Here is an 18,716-nt window from a genome sequence, read left to right on the forward strand (position 1 = left end):
AATTGTTATAAATTGTTCTTATGTTATTTGTTTTTGTAACCATGTTGCTGCCTGTCTTGGCCAGGACTCTCTTGTAAAAGAGATTGTTAATTTCAACGAGACTTTCTCCTGGTTAAATAAAGGTTAAAAAAAAAAAAAAAAAAAAAAAAAAACATTATAAGCGTTGGCAAAAAGACTTACTGTACTGTAACTGTAAATGTGGAGGAATATAAATGAAGAGGACAATAAGCTCCAAATGTGTGTTGTGTAGGATGGTGGACGCCCTTCAGCAGGACGAAAGCACAGACGGGTTCGTAGACGAGTGGGAAAGGGATCTGGCAAACGACTGTGAGGCTGATGACTGGTCTGAAAAGACAGAGCTGGTTCTTCATAAGTCCTTCACAGACGATAAATACACCAAAGGCAAGAAGATCAGCAGCCTGAACTGGCACCCGACCATCCCCGGTAAAGTACAGCATCCTAGAGAACTCATGTTACTGTTGAAAATGATGATTTTAATGATCTAAACAGAGTTTTCTCTTTAAACATGCTTGCAAACAAGCAATCATGTTTACATGCTTGTAATAATTGCTCGGGGGTTTATGTTCTGGGTCTCTGGAAAGAGACGCCTAGAGCAGGGGTGTCAAATGTGCGGCCCGCGGGCCTCATGCGGCCCGAGAGAGATTTTCATGCGGCCCACGAGAAGTTTCCAACGCAAAAAAACAAAATGTTAATTTACTAAAAAGGAAGGCATAAATAATTGCCATGTATCGCAGCATATCCGATAATATATTTCTTCTACAAATCCATAGAAAGTCAAAAAGTCGAGATTAATGTTGAAGTACAATCTCGAGAAAAAAGTTGAAATGTCAAGAAAGAAGTCGAAATGTTGAGAAAAAAATCTAAATGTTGAGAAAAAAGTCGAAATTTTCGATAAAAAAGTCGAAATGTTGAGATTGATGTTGAAGTACAATCTGGAGAAAAACGTAGAAATGTCGAGAAAAAAGTCAAAATTTCGAGAAAAAAGTCGAAATGTCAAGAAAGAAGTCGTAATGTTGAGAAAAAAGTAAAAATGTTGAGAAAAAAGTCAAAATCTCGACAAAAAAGTCAAAATCTCGAGAAAAAAGTAGAAAGAGAGCAGTTTTCGAAATTTTTTTAGTTTTCTAGAATGCATTTGCTGATTTTATTTCTTTGTAGACGGTCGTTTATTTTTATTAACTGACTACTATTATATATTTTCGCAGGAAAAATATCACTGCTAAAAAAGATGATAGAAGATATTTATTCGGATAATTTCAGTTTTGAATACGAGGATAGTGACAAAGTAAAACAGTTAAAAAAGAAGTGCTGACTTTTTCGGCACACTGGTGTAAGTATCCGCGCCAATTTTTAAAAATAAATACACTTATTTGTACTGGAAAAATCTCTAAATCACAAAGAAACACTCTCGGATGTAATAAGAAAGAAATTTAGCTTTTAATTAAATTTCCTATAAAAAAGCAAAATATAAAAAAAACATACTTGTTTCTGTTTATCTTTGTAAAATTATATTAAAGGAGCTGTATGTAAGAGCAATAATAAAACGAATCATAAAATGACCCCGATATGTCAACAGACATTTAAAAATCATGTTCATTTCAAATACTTATGTCACTGACAACAGCACTCAAGCCAGGATATTCCAGTTTAAAAAGAGGAGTTGCAGCCCTCAACTGATGTTTATGTTGAAGCTCCACCCTCCACCTATCTCCCAATCACCAAGTCAGTATTGTTTCTGAAGCTCCACCCTCCACCTATCTCCCAATCACCAAGTCAGTATTGTTTCTGAAGCTCCACCCTCCACCTATCTCCCAATCACCAAGTCAGTATTGTTTCTGAAGCTCCACCCTCCACCTATCTCCCAATCACCAAGTCAGTATTGTTTCTGAAGCTCCACCCTCCACCTATCTCCCAATCACCAAGTCAGTATTGTTTCTGAAGCTCCACCCTCCACCTATCTCCCAATCACCAAGTCAGTATTGTTTCTGAAGCTCCACCCTCCACCTATCTCCCAATCACCAAGTCAGTATTGTTTCTGAAGCTCCACCCTCCACCTATCTCCCAATCACCAAGTCAGTATTGTTTCTGAAGCTCCACCCTCCACCTATCTCCCAATCACCAAGTCAGTATTGTTTCTGAAGCTCCACCCTCCACCTATCTCCCAATCACCAAGTCAGTATTGTTTCTGAAGCTCCACCCTCCACCTATCTCCCAATCACCAAGTCAGTATTGTTTCTGAAGCTCCACCCTCCACCTATCTCCCAATCACCAAGTCAGTATTGTTTCTGAAGCTCCACCCTCCACCTATCTCCCAATCACCAAGTCAGTATTGTTTCTGAAGCTCCACCCTCCACCTATCTCCCAATCACCAAGTCAGTATTGTTTCTGAAGCTCCACCCTCCACCTATCTCCCAATCACCAAGTCAGTATTGTTTCTGAAGCTCCACCCTCCACCTATCTCCCAATCACCAAGTCAGTATTGTTTCTGAAGCTCCACCCTCCACCTATCTCCCAATCACCAAGTCAGTATTGTTTCTGAAGCTCCACCCTCCACCTATCTCCCAATCACCAAGTCAGTATTGTTTCTGAAGCTCCACCCTCCACCTATCTCCCAATCACCAAGTCAGTATTGTTTCGGCATCCGGGTTGCCAGCTCGGCTCTAATTATGGCAGCCATGGCAGCCTACGTTCCTGCTGCATTCTGCAGCCTACCTGGCAACCTCTGGTCGGGGGGAGGAGGGGGAGGGGACACGCCGCTCAACAGTATTTTGAAAGTGACTGCAGTACCAGTTTTGGACATTTCTTACAGACGGCTCCTTTAAAAGTATTTTACATAATTTGAAAAAAAAATGATAAATTTCAAGAAAAGATCCTGAAGAAATATATTTTACATAATTAGAGTGTAAACAAAGAGAGAATTAGAGAAAACATTTTCCGCACCGTTTTTGTTATCTTGAGCGTGCGGCCCGCGAGAAAAAAACTGGTCAAATCCGGCCCGCCAAGCAAAATGAGTTTGACACCCCTGGCCTAGAGACAACTTTTGTTGTAATAAACGCTATATAAATAAAATTGAATTGAATTGAATTGAACAAAATGTCATTGGAATGTTATTAAAATGAATATAGTAAAATGAAACTGTGATGTTTGTTCTGATGACAGATGTGATGGCAGTAGCTTTGATAGAGAAAGGGCAGAAGCCGTCGGTATCCAGCCCGTCTTTCATCGTCTTCTTCTGCTTCTCCAGTGCTGAGCCGCAGGTACGACCACACCGGACTGAAATTCTACATCAGCTGCAAGGAAACTCAAGTGCTTGTTGATTTGACCCATAAGTCCAAGCTGCTAGATCAGTGGGGGGGGCGGGGCGAGGTTGGAAGGTAGATTAATTAAAAAAAAATAATTAGATTTTTTATTTTTTTAAGATTTTGCCTTCAATTACGACGGAGTATTAGGGCCAAACTAAGACAAAAAAAAATGGAAATTACGAAAATAAAGTCATAATAATATGAGAATAAAGTCGTAGAATTACCAGAATAAAGTCATAATGTTGTGAGAATAAAGTCGTAATATTACGAGAATAAAGTCGTTATATATAATATAATATATAAATATAACTTCACAAGATGCTCAATATTCCTCATTTTAACACAGGGACAAGAAGCTCTTCCTGTTAGAGTTCTCATAAATTATATCCTCATAATATTACCACTTTATTCTCATGAATTACCACTTTATCCTCATAAATTACCACTTTATTCTCATAAATTACCACTTTATTCTTGTAATAGGCTATTACGACTTTATTCTCGTAATGTCTCGAAAATTCTGTTACGTACAAAAGGGGGGCCTGGCAAAAAAAGTTTGGGAACCACTGTGCTAGAGTAAAGTACTATGATTTTATGCATGATGAATATCTTGACTGGAGGACATCATATACTTTATTTCCGTGTTATACAATTTGAGTAATCTTCAAATTAGCAAATGGTGGAGGATCAGATCAATATTTGGATAAGAGTAGAGTACTGTAATCCATACATGCATCTCGCAATCAACTTGAGAAAATTAAAACAATCTCTCCTTTGTGTTTCCATATTGTCCTCCAGTCCTTATTTGTGCTGATTCTCCTCACATTCCATGACATGGAATCTATTATCTATTATATTGACACACAGCTTCATAATCTCTGAGATGAAATGGTATTTAGAGGCTACAATAAATAAGCACATAGCGTATTGGTGGAAATAAAAGTTAAGGAGGCTGGATGAATATACTTTGATCAGACTGAATAAGCCTCAAACAATGTTCTATTTACTTCAGACTCTAAATAAATACTCTTAAGCAAGAATGCAATAAAAAGCAGCTCCTTCCTCCTTTTTTATTTCTTTTCTTTTCTACAGTTAGTCCTGCAGTGCCCAGATGACGTTTTTGCCTTTGAGTTCTGCCCATCTAATCCCAACATTATTGCTGGCGGCTGCAGGAATGGACAGGTTTTTTCCTTATATGTCCCTTTTATATTTGATCATTAAAAATGTATCTCTAAATTTAAACATTATTTTCTGGCCAGGGCTCAGACATTGACCTCCATTTTTATGTTGCTGATGTTTCAGATAGTTTTATGGGACATTTCGGGTCACATCTCCTGCTTACAAGAAACTGAACCTGGCAGCGAAATGATCTCGGCCAACACTGACACATTTGTGAGTATCTATAGTCCTTATTGTCTTTAATGCCCACAATATTGGTACACAAGTACTTTAATTGCTATTTTGTGGAGTAACACTTAGGGCCTGGGCGATATGGACCAAAAGCCATATCTCGATATTTTCTAGCTGAATGGATATTTTTTCTTTGCCATAATTGGGGTTTCCTCCAAAGCATTATAGCATAGCTTCTCTGTTAGCATCTCTGTTAGCATCTCTGTTAGCATCTCTGTTAGCATCTCTGTTAGCTTCATTTTTTCTGATCAAACCCTTAAAAAAACAGTCAGTTTTAATCCAAAGCCTCGTGCCAAATGTCACACAGGTTCCTTTATTAACAGAGGTCTGCACAATATCAACATGTATAAAACAAATGAAATAAAAATAAACTGCCTGCATATATAGAATAAAAATGCTTCTTGAATAAAATAAAACAAATATCTCTTTCCTGCATAACAATTAAATTAAAATACACTGTAATTAATACAATGTAGACAGTAACAGGCAGACTTTTGCACTGAGGTTGACAGTTGTGCAAATAACAAAACATTTGTGCAAATCCCAAATAAAACATTCAAGTCAATTTGTCACAAAATAAGCTATATCAAAATCATATATATTTTTTTTAAATCGATATAAACGATATTGTCTCGTACCATATCGCGTTTGAAAATATATCGATATATATTAAAATCTCGATATATATCGCCCAGCCCTAGTAACACTGTATATTTACATGTATATGTGTGGTATCAGATTCACATTCACCTGCTAGACTGAGCTGTACTGGCAACACACACATACACATTGTCCATTTTGTTTAAGTTTTACGATATAGTGTACATTCCTAGGAGATTTATTTATTTTTATTGCCTGCTGAAATATTTGTAGATTGTCTTCTAACCTGTGTAAAGTCTTTCTAATGTGATGAGTTTGTCAGAGCTGTCTGTACAATACCAGCTATAGCTTGTGTTTCCTTCTGCCCCCCAGGACCTCAGCAGCGCAGAGAATAAGCCTCCTGTTGTGTTTTTCAGTGCGACCTCTTCCTTAGTGGGCGGCCATAAAGCCCCGGTCACTGACGTCCGCTGGCTGCCTCCGTCATTCCAGGTAAACCAGGGGTTTCAGGGGATTAGATAGATACATGAAGAAACACGGACATCACAACCGTCTCTAGTTAACTTGACCTCTTGCTGAAAGTTATTTTTGGATGTGACCACGTAACAGTGACGCCGGCAAAATCTGTCCTTATTTTTTATTAATTTTTTTGTTATTAAAGGGACCTATTATGGATCTAATACCTATTTTAAACAGGCCTTGAATGTCTTAAAAACAAGCTTTTGATTGTTTTTGCTAAATAAATTAGAAATTCAGCCTCTGATCCATGTCTTTATCTTCCCATTCTCTAACCTCATTATCTATGCAGGATTCTGAGTGGGCGGGGCTATGATAATGAGCAGTGTTGGGTGTTACGCGGTACAAAGTAACGCGTTACAGTTGTAATTTGGGTAATCGCATTATAGTTACTTAGTTAAGAATAATGCAGTAAGTGCAGACTCCAGTCCTGCACATTTACATTTTAAATTGGTAAATATAACATTCAGAAATGGAAAGACATGATAATGTTGCTGTCATCTTTTTACTGAGATAAATTAATGTTAGAATATGAACATTAGAAGACACATTAAGGTATATCAATTCTATTAAGGTGCAAAGTATTTGAGCGAGGATTTATAATAATGTAATAAACACTGTATTCATGTGGAATACAGGGTCAGTTACTCCACAACCTTCATTAAAGCCTCATCTCTCGAAGCCTCAACTGGTTATTGGTTTATGATTATGTGCTTTATTTCTTCAAATGTAGATCCAGGGTTAAAATGAAATGTTTCTCACCAGTACATCTGCAGATATATTGATCTGAAATGAAATATGCTGCCTGGATAGTGTTGTATTTACAAAGAAATCCAAGAACATACTAGTGATGTTTCTCTCTGATCAGGTGACTAGAACCGGCGTACCGACAGAGAACGAGCTCGGCATCTCTGTTCAGCTGGCCAGCTGCTCCCCGGACCGGTAGGAAACACGGAAACATCCACGATTCAAAGCTCTCAAAGATCTCGCGTACGCGGATAAAAGGGATAAAACAAAAGTAACAGCTCAACGTAGCCTAATGTAGCGGAGTAAGAGGAACAGTTTCTTCTTTACAAATCTACTCAAGTAAAAGTAAAAAGTATAGTGATTCAAAACTACTCCTAAAAGTACAACATTTCCCAAAACTTACTCAAGTAAAAGTAAGGGAGTAAATGTAACTCGTTACCACCACCTCTGGTCTTGAGTGGCTCACGAGAAATCCTCTTAAAGTTTCTGATGGCTTAAAGTTATTTAAACTCTCAGCAAGTGCGAGTTTGAGAAGGCATTTCCAGTGAAAATAGTTGTTTTGGTATTTTGCCATTTTTAAGTGACAATATCAGATGTCTTTAAAGCTTATGAGAGTAGAAAGCGTAACTGTATCTTAAACCATGAAGAGCTCACACGTTTTATATTTAAGTGTATATATACTTTTGGGGAAGTAGTACAGTAGTAATATTATTTACCTTACCTAATGAAACCCACATCTCTCCAATAGTCAATACTCATGATTTCCAGATATTGATACCATATTTTCTGGACTATAAGCCGCACCCGCTCTATTTAAAAAAAAAAAAGATATGCAAGCCGCAGATATTTCTGTTGTTAGATTAGATATTTACTACATGTACGGAACCATTTTGAACTGTAAATGATGTACATGTTTGTACCTAAATAGATCTTTCCTAACAGTGTCTTTTAACACGGCAGCAACTTTGCTGATTAAAACGGGACAGAACCAAGAGAAAATAACCGGTATTTATTTATCTATTTATCTGTTTGAAATCTGCTTCTACTTCTATCTGCTAAGAAGTAGCGTATTCTTCTTTGCATTTATTTTGTCTTTAGTCTCTAGTTTTGATTCTAATTCCGGTTAGAGCGCCCTGAGTGGTGGAAGAAAAATCCACAGAATAGCTGCACCTTTGTATAAGCTGCACGGTTGAAAACCTATGAAAAAAGTAGCGGCTTATAGTCCAGAAAATACGGTATATTAAAATATGAAATTCTTAGTTCAAAGTTCTTTGGGGACGTGTCTGTCTCCTCTTCTCCCTCCATAGCACGATAAAGTTCTGGGATGTGAGAGCACCAGAGTCTCCGAGCAATATACCAGCCGTAAATCAGAAGAACCCGATGAGCTGCAGCGTTCCCGAAACATTCAAACATCTGGACGGGACATGGAGGCCGTTTTTCCAGGTACTGCACTGATGAGGGGGTCGTCATGTGTTTAACTCCATAATAATCCCTCTAAGTACTATAAGCAGCATACTCTTCACAAATACTGCAAAAAATAAATAAATAAATTAAATGAATTAGCTTGTCCACTTTAAGTGTGTTTGTAATGAGTTAGACCAGGGGTGTCAAATGTGCGGCCCGCGAGAAGTTTCCAACGCAAAAAAACAAAATGTTAATTTACTAAAAAGGAAGGCATAAATAATTGCCATGAATCGCAGCATATCCGATAATATATTTCTTCTACAAATCCATCGTTATTCCACAAAGAGAGCAGTTTGACATTTTTTTAGTTTTCTAGAATGCATTTGCCGATTTTATTTCTTTGTAGACGGTCGTTTATTTTTATTAACTAACTACTATTATATATTTTCGCAGGAAAAATATCACTGCTAAAAAAGATGATAGAAGATATTTATTTGGAGAATTTCAGTTTTGAATACGAGGATAGTGACAAAGTAAAACAGTTAAAAAAGAAGTGCTGACTTTTTCGGCACACTGGCGTAAATATCCGCGCCAATTTTTAAAAATAAATACACTTAATTGTACTGGAAAAATCTCTAAATCACAAAGAAACACTCAGATGTAATAAGAAAGATTTTGCTTTTAATTACATTTCCTATAAAAAAGCGAAATATATAAAATAAACATACTTGTTTCTGTTTATCTTTGTAAAATGATATTAAAAGTATCTTACATAATTTGAAAAAAACGAGAAATTTCAAGAAAAGATCCTGAAGAAATATATTTTACATAATTAGAGTGTAAACAAAGTGCATATTTCCTTTAAAATTAACTAAACTGATATTGGATTAGATAACAATAGTAAAAAAAAAAAGAATTAGAAAAAAAAAATGTTTGCACCGTTTCTGTTATTTTCAGCGTGCGGCCCGTGAGAAAAAAATTGGTGAAATCTGGCCCGCCAAGCAAAATGAGTTTGACATCCCTGAGTTAAAGAGCATATTGCAGGTTGGAGACCCCTGTGAATCAATGTGTAGGAAAATAATGTAGGAACTGAATTCTCATTGAAATACGCATAAATATATACCACAGTGAGCTCCGGAGTTGTTTTTGTGAGAGTATTTTACTTCCGCATCTGAAAAAGTTGAACCGGAAGTGACGTCGCATTGGGGAGCGCGGTGAATTCAACAATAGGAAAAATAATGGATCTTAATGTTAGTTGTGACACTGAAGAGGTTATGAATGTGTATTCACACCAATATGACGGGCCACAGCCTTATAATTACGTTACCCGTTAGTTTCCCCACGTTCTTTTGATTGACAGCTGAAACTCGCTTTTTAAAAGGCTGATTTATGGGTCCGCGTTACACCAACGCAGACCCTACGGCGTAGGTTACGCAGCGACGCACAGAACGCTGCGTGCGCCGCGTACCCTACACCGTAGGCTACGCCGTCGATTTTACGCGGAACCATACATCCGCCTTTATTCACTGCAGCACCCGCCCGTGCTCCTGAAAGAAACTCCGAAACTCCTTAAAAATGGGTGAGTACTTGTAATCTGTCTACGTTTGTACTTTCTAAACAGAAAACAGGCTTATTATCTTCTCTTTTTTCTGATTAAAGCATCCGAAATAGCCGGGTATTTTTAAAACCGAATACTTCCCCCCCTTCGTTTATCCACATTACATCGTTGTTAAAAAAAAAAAACCTTCTACACAGAACCGAAGATCTGCGTTTTCGACCACTTTCATAAGCATTCCAAACGTGTAGATCATCTGGTCTTCCAGCCTCCGGGCCGCCTCTGTTGCGCCGCTTCCCCGGGATCCGCGCCTCCTCCTCGGGCAACGAGCTGGAGTTTCCCCGTGTCCGCCGCGGAGCTGCCGCGTTAATCGCCGCAGCCCTGCTGCAGCCCAGCTGCAGCCCTGCTGCGCGTCGCCGCGTACCCTACGGCGTAGGCTCCGCGTCGGTGTAACGGTGTCAAGAGCAGAGACCATTTATTTAATAAATAGCTTGGAGGACAGATGGTGGATCATCTGTAGTTCTGGATCGCACGTTAGACGTCAAACTCAGAGCAGATTTGTTGTTTTGGAGCATAATGTGACGTTCGAAAAACGCAAAACTCCGGTTGTCTCTGTTTGCACCAGGTCTACACGCATCTACATAAACAGAGTTTTCAAAAATCTTCCCTTTGCCTGGAGTTTTTTTAAACATTCGTTTATTTGCGTTTTCATGTGGATGACAGGTCCAAACGTAGGAAAATATCTTCGGTTTAGCAGATACCCGGCTACGTGTGTACGGGGTCTGGGCATACAGATGGGGCAGAGCTGTGGAGATGCTCCCTGGTGTGACGTCATATGACGCGGTGGTCGAAAAAAAAAGCGTTTGTAGGAGCTTGGCTAAAATTAGCCACTTTTTCCTCTGAATACGTGCCCTTATGTCTTGTAAAACATATTAAATCCTGCATTAACTTCTCACATAGTCATTTTCACATAAGGTCCGGTATCATTTTTGAAAAAATTCTAACCTGCAATATGCTCTTAAAGGCCTCGAGTTACCACATTATTTTAAACCAACATTTTCAAGCTTTTTGTTACTTTGTGCATTTTTATGTTTTATGATTTAGTTTATTGTACATCAGGTATTCAGATGCAAAAACGTTTCTTCTCTGGCGTGTGTCATGTTTCCCCACCAAAGATTGATACCAGGGAAGAATATGCTCCGCTGAAGTTCAGCCTGGATCCCGGCACCGGTGACGGCAGCTCAGGTGGGAGCATCTTATTCATCTTACACTCCATTTACACTTTATTTGTAATCTAATAAAATAATAAAGCAAGAAAATGACATAAACGTAATTTAAGTCATGTTTAACCATTTTGAACACACACACTTTGAACAATTTCAAAGTTTCCAAATGTTTGATTGACATGTTTTCCACCAGTATTCCTCAAAGTTTTCTCTTTATTTATTTATTTCAAAACTCATTGATCGTACGTTCTCTTACGGTCGACCCCTTGTCTCGGTGTTCAGCATTCTGCTCAGCTCTTTTGTCTCATCTAGTATCGAGAGTCTGCATTGACGTCACTTTCCCACCGGACCAGAACCCTTACTGCACTGAGTGGTAAAAACAGCTGCAACTGGTGGAGAAGACGAGATAACAGACGATTATCGGCTTAAATTAGCGTCAGTTGGACTTGACAGTGACCCGTACAGTTACCCCAAGAACCAGTGGTCCATGGACATTAATATTTGGTACAGTTTCCCCAAGAACCAGTGGTCCATGGACATTAATATTTGGTGCAGTTACCAAGAACCAGTGGTCCATGGACATTAATATTTGGTACAGTTACCAAGAACCAGTGGTCCATGGACATTAATATTTGGTACAGTTACCAAGAACCAGTGGTCCATGGACATTAATATTTGGTACAGTTATCAAGAACCAGTGGTCCATGGACATTAATATTTGGTACAGTTACCAAGAACCAGTGGTCCATGGACATTAATATTTGGTACAGTTACCCCAAGAACCAGTGGTCCATGGACATTAATATTTGGTACAGTTTCCCCAAGAACCAGTGGTCCATGGACATTAATATTTGGTACAGTTACCAAGAACCAGTGGTCCATGGAGATTAATATTTGGCTACCAATCCAGTTTCCTGATATTTATATGAACTTAATTTCTACGCCGGGGAAATACAGGAAGCAAAGCTTGAATGCTTACAAAAGTCTTGACGCTTGGTCCGACTTCAAGGCAGGATTTGTTGTAGAAATTAAAGTGATGAGGACACTGAACTTTATGATTTGACCGTTTAACGTTAGTGTTGTGCGTCTCGGGTAGCTTGGCTGTCCAGTTATCGAAGGCTAATGATAATTCTATTAAAGAATTATTAATAATTAATAAAGTGGACTATTTATCAATTTGAATTATCAAAATGATAATAATTCTCGGGGCACCACCCCCGATGCCTTACTCCGGGGGAAATTTGATAACTACACAGCAGAAAATCCGTCTCATTATGATTTGAATTATCCTGCAGAACAGCAAATCTTACAGAATAACAGTGAAGGCGTGATATCCGAACACTGGGCTCTGCTTAAACAAATCAACTTGTGACCAAATCTTGCATGAAATAACACAACCACTCATGAAGAAATCAATCAGAGTTTATTTACATACGGGTATCAAAAGAGATGTAAATAAATACCCGAATAAATCTGATGGCACACGACATTATTATAAAACCATTAACTAACAAGAAAAACAACAATCAATAAAATGAAACATAAACGTTAAATGCATGGAATGAAAAAGAAAATAAATCAAGCAATAATAACGAAGATACAGAACATCTACAGTTCAAACGGGCTCCTGTGGTCTTTTAAAGATGGACGCGCCCTCTTGGCCACGTGCAATTAGAACGGATGGTGATCCCGGTGTTAAACCGTGATCAACTGCAGAAAACAGCGCTTTAAAACATGAATGACTAGCAGAAAGTAGTGACTACAAATTAATGAAAACAGTCCTTATAATGATGGTGGTGTAATCTCAGCTCTGAACACAGATTTAGCTCTGTAACACTCCCAGTTAAACTCATACACCCAGGTCTCAAAACCTCACGCCTCCTCGGGTCTCCGGGTGCCGATCAGGGGTTCCTGCCGGGTCTTTGGTCGGAGTCCGATCCCAGAGAGTCCTCCCGCCTCTCCCGCTCCTCCTCCTGACTCTGGAATCACGAGAGGACGGGGGTACAGCTGAAGCAGCCGGCGCTCCAGCCCCGGTCCGGAGGCTATCACGTCGTCTCGGGGGCGCGCGGGGCCAGTCTACTTCTTCTGAGTGCTGGTGCCCGTCGGCCTGAGCGCGTGGCCCCGGGACGGGCGGCGAGATGCGTCTCGGCTCTGCGCGGGGCAGGCTGTCCACAGGTCCTTTCAGGTGAAGTTTAAGAGCAGAGAGAGAGAAGTTAGGAAAGAGGAACGGGTCTCACCCTGGGCCGGGGCCGAGCTTCGAAGCGGCTTCCCCCCCCTTTCCAGCTCCCAGGGACCGGGGACACGTGAAGCAAGACTCTGGATGAAAAGTTGAGACCGAGAGCTGATGGGGGCGGCTCCGTGCACCGCGGCTTCAACGGGCTGCAGGTCCAACGGAGCGGCCCGATGGGGCCTTACACCTCCCCCCAGCCGGGGGGAGAAAGGGAGATGGGATCTTGGCCCAGAGCCAAACGATCCAGCTCGGATGAGATGAAGTTGAGAAGAGAAGAGGGAAGGAGCAGCGGCAGGGGTTTTGATCCTACGCGCGCTGCGGTGACGTCATCGGTGCCTCGTTTGTGATTGGATGCGCGCCGCTTGTAGGGGCCGCCCCATCCCGCAAGGCATGCTGGGGGGTTGCTGGTAGGTTTTGTGTCTGTCCAAAGAGGCCTGGTTTTAGGGCTCCGCTGCGTCCCGACCCCTGCTTAGGTGTCATAAAACCCCAAGGAAGTCTGTTTTCCCTGGCAGAAACCCTGCTGGGTCCTTGTTTTGATCTCCGGCCATGCAGTGGGGGTTGTAAACGGACTATCTCGACCCAGGCCGAGATAACCAGGAGTTAGCAGCAGGGGGTCGCAGGACTTCAGGAAGAAGGGGCAAAGTCTGGTTTTACAGGTCCTCATAATCACAAAATATTCATACATTTATAAGTCCAGAGTTCACATGGGCGCCGCACAACATTAGCTACCCAAAAATCCAACATTACCTGATACAAAATGAGAACCGGAAATCCACGTTTCGGTGTCTGGAATCCAGTTGTTTCTGTGAATTGCAGCGATCCATTTGTCTCTCTTAAAGGGGACCTATTATGAAAAACAGGTTTTTTCTTTCTTTAACATATATAAAATGGTCTCCCCTCAGCCTGCCAACTCACAAAAGGAGGAAAGCGACCAGATTCTGCAGTGTCTGTACAGCCGCCCGGATGAGCCGTCCAGTGTGATGTGGATCTACGAGCCAATAAGATTCTGCTCCCGTTGTTACGGAACCAAAATGTGATTTACATAGTTTGTCCTCCGATGCTTGAAACCACTAACAACTAACTCCGTCGGCCGGAGCTTCCTCCATTTTTTCGTAGTGGTGTATCGCGTCATTCAGGCAGCCAATCAGCACAGAGCCTCATTATCATAGCCCCGCCCACTCAGAATCCTGCATAGACAATGAGGTTAGAGAATGGGAAGATAAAGACATGGATCAGAGGCTGAATTTCTAATTTATTTAGCAAAAACAATCAAAAGCTTGTTTTTAAGACATTCAAGGCCTGTTTAAAATAGGTATTAGATCCATAATAGGTCTCCTTTAAGCTTGTTTTCGGCAGTCTGTAAAACGATAACTCCGATTTCTTGTTAAATCTGTCATGTTTAGCAGATTTCCACCTGTTTCGTCCCTTATTTTGTGGTTTTCCTTTATTGTTACCACATGTTTGAAGACTATATGCTCCCTCTCTTGACTGGATGGCAAATGCTAATAATTGTAAATGAAAAAAAGCATGACTTTTGAACTTATTTCCACATCCAGAAAAGGAGAATCTCCCAGACTACAGCCAGCTCACTGTACGCTCAACCAGAACCATCAAGACCCTGGAAGACGTCAACACAAAGCTCTTTATCGGTACACAGGTAAACCATTCTGCTCAATAAAAGCAACACCAAGCAATCTTTCCAGTCAACGCGTCACTCATCTGTCTCTAGATGCTTTACTATGAATCATTTCCCCCTCAAACTGCATTTTTTTTTTTCAAATCATTGGCTCAATAGTTTTGCAGTCATCGTTTTCAGCTGGAAATTGTTTCAAAATTATGGCTTTTTTTGTCACATTATTACGACGGAGTATTAGGGCCAAACTAAGACAAAAAATAAAGTCATAATTATATGAGAATAAAGTCATAATATTACGAGAATAAAGTCGTAATATTAAATATATTATAAATATATAAATAGAACTTCACAAGATGCTCAATATTCCTCATTTTAACACAGGGAGAAGAAGCTTTTCCTGTTAGAGTTCTTATAAATTACGTTCTCATAATATTACGATTTTATTCTCATAAATTACGACTTTATTCTTGTAATTTTACGACTTTATTCTCATAAATTACGACTTTATTCTCGTAATATTACGACTTTATTCTCGTAATATTATGACTTTATTCTCGTAATATTACGACTTTATTCTCGTAATATTACAAATTTATTCTCGTAATATTACGACTTTATTCTATTACGACTTTATTTTCATAATATTATGACTTTATTCTATTACAACTTTATTTTCATAATATTATTACTTTATTCTCGTAATTTCCCCTTTTTTTTGTCTTAGTTTGGCCCTAATACTCCATGTACTGTTGAGTACATTGTTAGCAAATATTGTAGCAGCATGATGACTTAGGAGAATTATCAAAGTATGTGCATGTTTATGTGGTTTTCTTGTAATGTATTCCATAATGTGAGTTTATCGGCAGGATGGAGAGATTGTTTACGCCGACTGGAAACTGGAGAAGATTGATTCCACACGGTTTCGCTGTAAGTGATGTCACATTTAGTTTGTTTTAAGGATCACAATGTGTGTTTATTCTTTTATTATTTACTGCTCACCAGGATTTTGATGTAAAAAACTGACAGGAGTGGATCTAATCATAAAAAAAAAAGAAGTTAATTGGAACGGTTTTTACAGAAGCATATTGCATTCAGTGGGAAAAAAAGCGTTGTTTTTCTGGATATTTTTTTCAGTTTTTCATGGTATTTTATTTTTTTCGCCCTGCTTATAGGAATAATTGTTTTCTGTTTTTTGGAGGTAATTTTTTCAGCCCATACGCCGTAGGAAGGCGATTCCGTCTCCTCAGCTGCACACCGTGCAGATCCGATCTGTTCTGCAGTCTCCTCGTCGTCTCTTGGGCCACAAAGCCTGAATGCATTTCAAATGCATCATTTTGTATCCATGGAGCCATATCTGTCCAACTGCTCCTGGATAAACATTGCTATTGCGGAGATTTCTGAATGGGCTTTTCAATTCAAGTTCAATTCAATTTTATTTATATAGCGTCTTATACAACAGATGATGTCTGTAGACGCTTTCCAGAGATCCAGAACATAAACATAAAGATAAACCCCCGAGCAATTATTACAAAAACAATGGCAGGTAAAAACTCCCCTAGTGGGAGAAAAACCTTAAACCAAACAGTGGCAAGAAAAACTCCCCTTTAGGAGGAAGAAACCTGGACCAGGACCAGGATCATAAGGGGGAACACTCCTGCCGAGGGACAGACTGGGGGAGTTACGGACGGCAACAGCACAGCAGGCAGGTGGAAGCAGCAGCGGGATGACCAGAGGTGGGGGGGGGGTACCGGGACCGCAGGCCAGAACGCAGCTCCCGAGGCTCCGGCCTGCAAACATGCACAAAAGAGAAAAAAGGGGGCCGGCACAAGAAACTACAGGAACGATGGACAAAAACGATAGCTATGAGATACTTATAATAAATAAAAATGGTAATGGAGAAGAGAGGCAGGGAAAGGGAGAGGAGAAGAAGGGTGAGAGGCACCGCCCAGCGGATCATGTCGGTGCCCCCCTGCAGCATAGGCCTATAGCAGCATATCTACCACCAAGCTATATTTGAGACTAACTATTATAGTCTTGTTCTATAGCTGCAACTATGACTACTGATTAACACACTAGAGTTTGCACTACCTAGAGATTTACCAACACCAGCTAGAGGTTTACTAAACACTAACTATAGGCTTTACTAAACAGAAAGGTTTTAAGTTTAGTTTTAAAGGTGGAGGTGGTGTCAGCCTCCTTAACCCAGATTGGAAGTTGGTTCCAAAGTAACGGTGCCTGATAAGTCACAAACTAATGGTGATGCCGTCTATACGGCTTAAAGACAGGACTCTCTCCCAGTCTCCTAAACCCAGATCAAAGTCAAACTTGAATAAACTAAACAAGTCTGTCTTGTTTGCTTTCATTAAATCAAGCTCTCAATAAAGGAATGAATGTGATTGTTTCAGATGTTTCTAAACTGGCGGGGGGGTCACACCCAAAAACTGAGCTGTTTTTATTTTTTCCAAGTGAATGCAATAAACTTCTGTGGGGTTTTAATGATCACTGTGGAAGTAAATTATTTCTGGGTTGGCAGGCATATTAGCTATAAATATCATTATGCGTGAACTTGGAGGGGTACTTAAACGTTAACAATGTATATGACATTACGGTACGCTTTTCAGGCAACCATAAATTTCATAGTTGAGAACTGTTGTGTTTACGGTAAATTACTATGAAAAACAGACATATTGTAAACCTGTTTATGTAGAAATTACGTAGAAATGATGTAGAAATTACGTGTATACGTATTGTATGTTTTTGTATAATGTTGAACAGTTTTATACTGTAAATTTAAATGTAAACATCAGCTAAATCTGTGATTTAGACGGAATAATACAGTTAATTTTAGGTAAATTACCTGCTTGTGATATTATGGTATTTTCAATTTTTTTACCAAAAAATTATATTTTTACAGTAAAATTGTGTGATTTCTACATATTATTACAGTAAAAAGTATAGTTATGTACTCTTTCTTGATTTAGGGTAATATAATGTATCTACTACAGTGATATACTATTTTGGATTTTACGGTCTTTTACTGTTGCTATTTTACAGTTTTTCACTGTAATTTTTACGAACATTTCTTACAGTGTACTTTTTGAGCAGTGATCTTCCATCTTCTCGGAAGCAACTCACTGTGAACTAAAACAGTGTTTTTTCCTCTTGTCTTGCTTTTTCTCAGGTGCCAAACCTCTTTACAGCGTCAGGGCCCATCCCTGGCTGGTGAACTCAGTACAGCGGTCGCCCTTCTTCAACAACATCATTTTGACAACAGGAGGCTGGAATTTTGCCATTTGGAAAGAAGGAGTCGAGGTAGCGACAGTGTTCATGTGCAGATAACTAACGTATTTTCTGGACTATAAGCTGCTACTTTTTTCATACGTTTTCAACCATGCAGCTTATACAAAGGTTTTATTCTGTGGATTTTTCTTCCACCACTCGGGGCGCTCTAACCGGAATTAGAATCAAAACTAAGACAAAATAAATGCAAAGTAGAATACGCTACTTCTTCTTTAGCAGATAGAAGTAGAAGCAGATTTCAAACAGATAAATAGATAAATAAATACTGGTTATTTTCTCTTGGTTCTGTCCCGTTTTAATCAGCAAAGTTGCTGCCGTGTTAAGAGACACTGTTACACTGCAAAAACTCAAAATCTTACCAGGAATATTTGTCTTATTTCTAGTTATAATGTCTCATTTTTAGTCAAAAAGTCTTGTTTTAAGTGTAATGAGAATTTTTTTTTTACTAAAAATGAGACATTTTAACTAGAAATAAGACAAATATTCTCGTGCAGTGTAGGTAAGGATCTATTTAGGTACAAACATGTACATCATTTACAGTTCAAAATCGTTCTGTACATACATGTAGTAAATCTAATCTAACAACAGAAATATCTGCGGCTTGCATATTCCTTTTTTTTTTTTAAATAGAGCGGATGCGGCTTGTATGGAGGTGCGGCTTGTATATCTTTTTTTAATTATTTTTTTAAAAATAGAGCGGGTGCGGCTTATAGTCCAGAAAATACGGTATTTTAACACTTGTCCCAGTTTTGATACGGGAACTCAGTCAAACAGA

General features: G+C 39.3%; 1 protein-coding gene across 1 annotated transcript in view; it reads left to right on the forward strand.

Moving 5' to 3' along the window:
* The window catches only part of dnai3 (dynein axonemal intermediate chain 3), a 38,452-nt gene that overhangs the window by 11,302 nt on the left and 8,434 nt on the right, over positions 1-18,716 (forward strand). Inside the window, exons 9-19 of the mRNA XM_061735418.1 lie at positions 251-444; positions 3,178-3,275; positions 4,413-4,502; positions 4,623-4,712; positions 5,703-5,819; positions 6,712-6,785; positions 7,898-8,033; positions 10,710-10,794; positions 14,562-14,662; positions 15,508-15,568; positions 17,823-17,953. Coding sequence (XP_061591402.1) covers positions 251-444; positions 3,178-3,275; positions 4,413-4,502; positions 4,623-4,712; positions 5,703-5,819; positions 6,712-6,785; positions 7,898-8,033; positions 10,710-10,794; positions 14,562-14,662; positions 15,508-15,568; positions 17,823-17,953 — 1,177 coding nt within the window. The remainder of the gene's footprint in view (positions 1-250; positions 445-3,177; positions 3,276-4,412; positions 4,503-4,622; positions 4,713-5,702; positions 5,820-6,711; positions 6,786-7,897; positions 8,034-10,709; positions 10,795-14,561; positions 14,663-15,507; positions 15,569-17,822; positions 17,954-18,716) is intronic.

Source organism: Cololabis saira, chromosome 2 (genome assembly GCF_033807715.1).
Source record: "Cololabis saira isolate AMF1-May2022 chromosome 2, fColSai1.1, whole genome shotgun sequence".
In the NCBI taxonomy this organism is placed as follows: domain Eukaryota; kingdom Metazoa; phylum Chordata; class Actinopteri; order Beloniformes; family Belonidae; genus Cololabis; species Cololabis saira.